Raw genomic sequence first — 8,510 nt, 5'->3', positions numbered from 1 at the left:
GTAACGAAGAACAAGAGAGTTGACAAAAGCGAAAAAACAGGCAGTTACGGTAAAACAATAGTTGTTAAAACACGCTTATTGATAAAATAAAAAGAAATAATGTTTAGGATAAAAGGCGTGACACCCTACAGACGATGATGACGTAAGTGTCCTTGGCCAAGCCATAAACTTCAACAAACTCGCAAGTCACAAAGCTGTAACGCGTAAACGAGCACGAGGTATTTGAAACATAACACCCATGTTTTAACGAAAAGCGTTGTCCCGTCAGCATGCAAGGATATATGAGGTAATATACTACACTAATGTTTAATATCTAAAACTACTAACATTATCAATTCCTTGTTCAATAAAATCACTCTTATCATACTCGTATAAGCATCGCTTGTAGGATTCATTACCCCACCACTTCGCATGCTGAAAATCTAGTTTATTCATTTTTCTTCCCCAAGAGTTGAGTCATGCCCAGTGCAGGCAACCAAAATAGGACTCTGCACTTTAAACTTACTCCCACCGTTATAATTAATCGCCACACCGCCGCTCTATAGCAATTAACATTTTTCGCCGATTTCGACTCTTGTTGTCGATACATTGAAGCGGAACTGTGATTCTAGTTTTTGTTTGACGTTCGTGATGCTTTAGTATGAGGTCTATGTCTCTATGTCTAGCAACTTAGCATATGTGATGGCTCATTACCAGTTTTACAAAGACAGCTGTTGCTAAAAGTCAATTCAGTTTTAAAAAGTTCGCGCAGAAATCTATAACCTAAAAGTATGTGAGTTAGGTTTTCGTATATAGACATCGGTGTTAAGGAGTATTTGTGACTTTCAACACATTCGTTTTGTTCCATCGTGACTGACATTTTGCTGTTAATTCCCTTCGTTGTTTTGATTGATTTCAGGTATTGTATACGTATATAAGCCGACCATAGGTCGTATAGGAGATATAGTAGGTCGGGGGGAGATGGGACACCTTTTGATTCTATTTTCTCGTCCTATTCGGTAGTAAACAAAGATCCTACAAACAATTCTAAAACCGTATCCTCACGACTTCCATAGACCGTTGCTAATTGTTTAAAACATGATCAGGATATTTGGACATTATGTGCTAAAGGTGTCCCATCTTTCCCCACCCTACTATATATACCAGATTGTGTGATGTTTACTTAACACCTGTGCGAGTTGTTAGAGTTCATCGTGGGGTCATTTAAAAATTCCATGGAGGCTGAAAAAGAGACAAAAAGTTTCGGTGAACTTTGTATGTACAAATGTCTTGCCTTCGCTTTCATTATTTTTTTAGTTGATTTTTCGTAAAAAAAGTGGGATCATTATGAGAAAAAGGACATAATATTGCATAATATCTACGTGTGATGCATGCATTTTGAAAGTTGTTATTGTAGTCGCTTTTAACATATTTCCCTGTAGCTTGTAAATTCGATGAATCTGTTTTTAATTGCCGTATTTATTTCGTGACTCAGTGATTTTGCATCGTTGTTAACTGTTGCAGCAAATCTCAACATAGAAAACGCATTCCGTGGTCAGAAACGTTAATGTTTAACCTCTTAAGCTAACATTGTGGCTTCCTCTTAACAAAACATTTGTTAAAGCTTGTAATGCATCGTGTATAAGTTAATGCCAACACGTTGCGAACTTGTAATTAGAATGGATAAGAAAACGAAAGATCTTGACGACCTACAGGAACAGCTTGGTGGTTTTACAAGATACCAGATATTAGTTTGCATTGGAGCTGCCTATCTTTCCTATGCAACGGCATATATTCACCAGAGTGGTATATATCTGAGCGCTGTGCCTGTATTCAGGTACACACGCTATACTATGGTATGATTTGCAACACAACACATGAATATTTTGTTACAGGTGTGCTGTACCCCCCCTTGAAGACCCAACTTACGGCTTATCTGAGGCGGAAATTCGAAATTATACGATTCCTTATGATTACGAAAAGCAGGTATTTTAGTAGTTCTACCATTCAAATATACAATGCTGTAACACATTTTAACCACGATATAATTTTTTTGCCAGAAATACGACACGTGTCATAGGTACGACTTGAATCTAACGAATTGTTATGTCAATCTTACTTGCATTCAGCCAACCAATGACGTCATACCATGCGATAAAGGTTATCATTACGATACCGATGTTTACACTATGACAACAGTGACGCAGGTGAAACAATTTAAACCGGTATCTTATATGCTACTTAGGGTTTAGATTGATACCGATGGCATACAGTATCCCATATTTCCTAACCGTGTTTTTACAACTAACGATGCTCTTTTAGAATCGCGAGAATACGGTTATGTAAATTGTCGATATTCTTTGTTTTCTAACAATTTGGACGGTAAAAAGAATGAAAAAAAAAAATGCTAGCAGCAGGGTGTATATGAGTGTGATATATGAGATATGAGATATGAGTGTGACATATATGAGATATGAGTGACATATATGAGATATGTGACATATATGAGATATGAGTGTGACATATATGAGATATGAGTGTGACAAAATATATATAAATGTTGGTGTACAAGAAGTTTTTTTGTTTTTTTGTTTTGTTTTAGTGGAATCTGGTATGCGACCGGAGTATATTGGACACCATCGCAAATAGTTTGTTCTTTGTTGGATTTTTTATTGGTTCGGCTGCATATGGGCCTGTGGGAGATTGGTGAGTTATTATGTCATCATGGTTGTTAAGGGACTTTACTTTTGCACGCATAAGCGTAATTGAGTAATGGGTCTAAAAATTGAACTAAATCCTATGGTCCTCAACCACGTAAAATAGATCTTAGTTGTTAATAAGTGTACTATGCATGGCTCTGGCACTGTTTCGTGTATACGGAGACAGGTAAAAGCAAATGTTTTTAACCGTAAGTAAAACTTATTTTTTTACATGAACAACTTTTTTTGCAAGCCTGTCTGTTTTTTACGTTCTAACTTCCGTGTTCATTCATTAAAGCTATGCTCTCTTGTAACGGTAAGCTATTTACATAGGCTTGGTCGTAAACTTGCGATGTTGGTGTTTTGTGTTTGTCACCTTATATTTGGGATCAGTTTATGTTTCTCGCCCTACTTCGAACTATATTTGTGTCTTCGTGTATTATCAGCTGGGTCGGCGATCGCTTGTTTTATCTCGGTGTTTGTTTACAGTAAGTATTTCCATATATGACTATAGAGTTTCCACATTTATGAATATATAATACTATTGGGTAAGGTGGATACCGCTAACATACAATCGTCTCTTAACATCTATCATCACTCGTTTACAGAGTTCTGAGAATACGGTTATAGAATTTTTTAAATATTCTTCGTTTTCTACCTAACAATATATATTACTGTGAAGTAAGATAGGACACCTTTATCACATAATGTCCAAATACCCCGATCGTGTTTTAAACAATTCACAACGGTCTATGGAAATCGTGACGTTATACGGTTCTATATTTCTTTGAATGTTTTTTGTTTAATACCCAATGGTACGAAAAAATAGAATGAAAAGATGTCTCATCTCCCCCCCTCCTTTATACGACAAAAAGAGAATTAAAATGAATACTCTAATCCATTATACATTATATAATTCATTTTATCCTTAAAAAGTTTAACTCCTCGTATATTTATTCCTTCACACAAGCTAGTGAAATCTGTCCGAAACATCATCGCACTGTTGTTGGTATGTTCGTGTTTCAGTCAGCCAACATCGCCCACGCAACTCTGCCAGGTTTCGCTTACGCTCTTCGAACTTGGAGTAACCTCATGTTCATTACTGGCCTCATAAGTGTTCCATTTATTCTGATTTGGTTTATTTTGCCGGAATCGCCAAGGTATATGTAAATTTCATTGTGTAGGCTACTGCTCACAGCATGTAAAAGCTTTGGTTGGGGTTGGCGTTTTGCCTAACTAGTTGCTTTTTTTTTCATGTCGTGCCACATTCATACGTCTGCATATGTATGAATGTAACTTACTTCTTTGTTATCGAAGTCGACAGGATAAATAAAAATAGGTATATATATATAGTACGGTGGGTGAAGATGGGACACCTTTAGCACATAATATCTAAATATCCCGACCGTGTTTTAAACAAATAACAAGAGTTTATGGGAGTCGTGAGAATACGGTTTTAAAATTCTTTGAATGTTCTTAGTTTACCACCAAATTGGTCGAGAAAACAAAATGAAAAAATGTCCTATATCCTCCCCAACCCCACTATATATATAACTATTTTTTAAAGCAAAACAAAAACAAAATATCTGCAATATTTATAATAATATTTTTACAGATGGTTGTTATCTGTTGGTCGAAGTGATGCAGCGAGACAAATTATGGAAAAATATGCTCAAAGTAATTCTCTTCATGTCAGGGATGAAGACTGGGAGATGGTGGTCCAAGATGAAAAGGAAAAGGTGAAAGTTAAAACTATTTTCGCTCATTCTTTTTATTTTATTTTTATTGGTAACACTTATATATGTATAGATAAATGAGTGTAGCTTATTAATTCTCGTGGCGGCGCAACTTCAGGAATATACTGTTTCATAACACGGGTATATACTGTTTCATACATCAGTATAGATGACCGAGTTATACCCCATCGGTAACTTATTGTAAATTTTGGGAGAGAAAGTTTTTTTGTCTAACTGACTTTTACCCAACCTATCAGCAGGAACTATTGCGTTTCAGTTTTTGTTAGGTTTCTTGCCCAGGGATATATACGCCCACATTGGCGTCATCATCAATCCACGAACCCGTATTCCCTGGTCCATATACTAGCGCTATTGTAGCAACTGTGCTACGCGGACCCTTTTTTGCCTTTTATGTCTTGTATAAAATATAAATATCGTTTTTCTTGTGATCTAGCAAAGAAATGCGATGGAAAGTGAGAAGTATTCCGTCATCGAATTATTCAAACGTCCACTCATGAGAATTATATCATTAGCGGTTGTGTTTGGTTGGTTCACTGCCAATCTTGTGTTTTATGGGTTGGCACTTAACGTTGGAAGTCTGTCAGGTAGGTACAGTCGCTCAATTCTATCATTCATTGTAATGGGTTTATATATAACAACATAGTTAGAGACATGCTGAAGTCTCGTTGCTAAAGCACTTACTACACCGTAATAAAATAATTGCTTTTTCCAATCTTATATCTGGTACCGCGGCAGAGGGGTTACCGCGCCTTCCCCTATTCCAGAGGTTGCAAATTTAAGGCTCGATGCTGCTACCATTGTCGTCGCATGTGACCTTGGGAGACATGCACTTGACGAGAATTCCTCTACTAACCCAATGGTCCATTATGAATTATAATCAACAACGTAAGTTACATACGTGGTAACACAAGGTGTATGAAACATAACACCCGAGTTATTACTGTTCAGTCGTTGTCTTGCGCAATAATAAATAGGTTTCATTTATTCATTCATTCTTTATATGTCACAATGTATTGTACATTGCAGGCGACCCTTATACGAACGCTGGAATAAATGGAGCAATCGAGATTGTGGGTACAGCACTTATATTATTTGCTCCATGGACGGGCAAACGAAACTTGCTATGTGCTTCGTTTCTATTTTGTTCAATATCATGTTTTGCATCGACAGTATGTGTCGAGTTTGCAAATGGAAATCAAGGTAAACTATATAAATATACTTCTGAAAAAAAACGCTTATACAAATTAATTAAGTAGCAACCCGTAAGCGGGCACGAGGTTTGTGAAACAGAACAATCGTATTATAACGAATGTCATTTCCCCGCCATGCGAGAATAAATAAGTCACATTCATTTATTTTTACGAATTTTATTACTAGGGCGTTTGGTTAAACATTTTTTTATTTTCGATACAGTCCAAAGTAATACGAAAACATTGCTTAATACATATTTTGTTTTAATTTTTCTCTAAAATCTACTAAAACATTGAGTGTCGCGTTGCATGATAAAAGTATATACGCCCTTGATGAATATACTTTACACATTCTGTTCTACAGCTTTAGAGACAACAAGCGTAGTGCTTGCAGTTATGGGCAAAATGGGAGCAACATCAGTGTTCACTATTATCTACAGTCTTACCAGTGATATCTACCCTACTGTAGTTAGGTATGTTTTTTGTAAGGTGTTTTATCTTTTCCGTTTCTTTTATTGTCATATTTGGTAGAATACAAAGAATATTTACAGAATTAAAATATAACCGTATGTCCACGACTCTAAAATAGCTTTGTTATAATTGTTAAAATCACGATTGAGAATTGAGAAAATAGCGATATTATGAGCACACTGTACCCCATGTCCCCTCGTTCAGCTTATATACGTCTGATGTATATAATAGTTACATGTATAACCGGATTTGAAACCGTTGCCTCTATAATTTCAGAGCAACTGGTGTGGGAATGGGCTCAATGGCTGCACGAGTCGGTGGTGTTGTCACTCCGTTTACACTCGAGTTACAAAACAGTATTCCTTGGCTGATACAGGTCCGATTAATATTACACCACAATATTTATTTTGTATATAGTACGGTGGGGTAAGATGGGGCACGTTTAGCACGAGAGAGTAAACTGAAAAAGTGTCTCATCATTGCTCACCCTACTATATTATATATATATATATATATATATACATACCTACTATTGCTGCCAGGCATATTTTACACTTGTTTTGTAAAACAGCTCTTTTGGCTTTTTTTGCTTACCGACGTTTCGACGCCGTACATATATAGGTCGTCCCATGGCCTACCGTCGAACTGTATAGATACGAAAATTAATGCCAGTTGTTCTAAAAAGTAATAATACAGTAGGATGGAGGAAGATGGGACACTTTTTAACTCTATTTTTTCGTCCCATTTAGTAGTAAACAAAGAACATTCAAAGAAATATGAAACTATGTCCTCATGACTCTCATAGACCGTTGTTAATTGTTTAAAACACGATCAGAATATCTGGATAATATGTGCTAAAGGTGTCCCATCTTCCACCACCCTACTATATTATATTTTGTTGACTACGCACACTTTTTTGGCTTAGACAATTTTTGGAATTCTTTCTGTTTTCGCGTTCATGACGTCACTCTTCTTCCCCGAAACCGAGAAAGCTGTTTGTTTGACGTCACTGGACGAAGCTGAGATATTTTATCGACAAAATATGACCTTGTTGAACTATATAACGCGGTGAGTTATTAATTTAATTTAAAATGACCCCTCTATACGGTCTTCGATATTTCAAGTGTTTTCCTATAGACTAATATTGTATGCAAGTATCCGCTGATATTATACCCAATAATACGCGATGCTACAATATACACTTTTAATTTTGCATTTCTTTAGTTCAAGGGACACCGTAAAGTATGCGAACGGGATCAAAGGAACCAGGATAACAAAGCTATGAAGGTTTACAAAGAAAAAAAGGTGTAGAAAAGCCTCGTCCAAGACACTTGACCAATCACTTCAAAATAACCAAAAAACGTCGATTTACTTTTTGAAAATTTCTGTGTAAATGGTCACTTGCACTTTACATACCTATTTAACTTTTGTTCATGAAAATTTACCAATACTATCCAATGTTAAATGGAATGATGATCGTAAAGGTCCCGGACATCGAATCTGTTACGATAATTACTTTTGGTACAAGTTATCGCATAACCTTATGCTTGATAATTATTGTGATAGCATTAACATGTAATGTACATTTATATGTAACACAGTCATTCGTTATTAAAATCAAAGTCTCTTTGACACTTGGGAAAATCGTTTATAGCCAAAAACAATGATTGCAAACGAGAAAAGGGTAAAATGATTAAAATTGGCAAAACTTAAAAAAGCTAAAGAGAATATTTTCGTTTAATGAGGATAGTTAATCGCCGTGAGATAAACAAATCAAAAGAATCCCAAACTGCTTATTATCTTTCATAATAAAATTGCGAACATAGAAACAACAAAAAATAAAATTGTAAATGACGTCATTATGTTACCCGCCACTTGCCTTCTAAGCGTGGGTTGGTTGTCAGGTCGTTACAGGAACTGGTAAGAAATGTTTTACTTTTTATTTGTTTGACTATTTCGCTATTTATAGTTCTAGTATATTGCCTTGTTTTAAAAATACTGTAAAAATGTTAACCTGACATTTTAGTTTTACTCATAAATTATCTTATTGCGTTAGGCACTTAACTTTCAGCGTAAATTTGGGACGCTAAAAATTAAAAAATTGCTGACTGTAACCACTTTGGTCTGTTCTTTACTACGTTGCTAATATAGACCAGCTTTGGTTAATCCATTAGTGAATGTGTGTTATAGATATGTGTATTGGACATTTTACCCAAGGTCATATAATCAAGAATTTGTAATTTATATTTTTAAACGTTTTTGAGGGAATGCATTTTGTTTCAGTGTGTATTTACTTGAACATGAGTTCTTAACAATGCGGAAGCATTGCGTTTTTGTGTGTTGTAAATATGGTCTGTTGTATTTAGTAACATGCCAATTGTAAATATTTGTTTCATACCCGGTTACACTTACTT

At 35.6% G+C, this 8,510-nt stretch overlaps 1 protein-coding gene across 3 annotated transcripts; it reads left to right on the top strand.

The window, feature by feature from the left end:
* The first annotated feature begins 8 nt into the window (after positions 1 to 8).
* Positions 9 to 7,730, top strand: LOC100180097 (organic cation transporter protein-like). 3 transcript variants are annotated; one of them, XM_026838021.1, is made up of 15 exons: positions 9 to 49; positions 108 to 286; positions 1,658 to 1,816; positions 1,875 to 1,965; positions 2,040 to 2,186; positions 2,582 to 2,685; positions 3,012 to 3,166; positions 3,649 to 3,838; positions 4,294 to 4,417; positions 4,869 to 5,019; positions 5,462 to 5,635; positions 5,990 to 6,098; positions 6,373 to 6,472; positions 7,022 to 7,164; positions 7,321 to 7,730. In XM_026838021.1, the coding sequence occupies exons 2-15, from the start codon at positions 270 to 272 to the stop codon at positions 7,379 to 7,381; spliced, it is 1,725 nt and encodes a 574-aa protein (XP_026693822.1). In that variant the 5' UTR covers positions 9 to 49; positions 108 to 269; the 3' UTR covers positions 7,382 to 7,730. The 3 variants fall into 3 exon arrangements, with proteins under 3 accessions (XP_026693822.1, XP_026693823.1, XP_002122393.1); XM_026838022.1 differs by lacking the exons at positions 9 to 49; positions 108 to 286 and adding an exon at positions 766 to 898; XM_002122357.4 differs by lacking the exons at positions 9 to 49; positions 108 to 286 and having other exon boundaries at positions 1,509 to 1,816.
* The last annotated feature ends 780 nt before the right edge of the window (positions 7,731 to 8,510 follow it).

Source organism: Ciona intestinalis, unplaced genomic scaffold (genome assembly GCF_000224145.3).
Source record: "Ciona intestinalis unplaced genomic scaffold, KH HT000049.2, whole genome shotgun sequence".
Classification (NCBI taxonomy): domain Eukaryota; kingdom Metazoa; phylum Chordata; class Ascidiacea; order Phlebobranchia; family Cionidae; genus Ciona; species Ciona intestinalis.
The sequence above is the reverse complement of the archived record's forward strand: the minus strand, read 5'-3'. Positions and strand labels throughout refer to the sequence as shown.

Excerpts from the sequence above, each read along its gene's own strand:
- LOC100180097 (XM_002122357.4), top strand. The coding sequence starts at position 1,629 with ATGCCAACACGTTGCGAACTTGTAATTAGAATGGATAAGAAAACGAAA. Across the intron at positions 2,187-2,581 it reads CTATGACAACAGTGACGCAG|TGGAATCTGGTATGCGACCG; the intron begins GTGAAACAATTT and ends GTTTTGTTTTAG. Across the intron at positions 2,686-3,011 it reads TATGGGCCTGTGGGAGATTG|GCTTGGTCGTAAACTTGCGA; the intron begins GTGAGTTATTAT and ends CTATTTACATAG.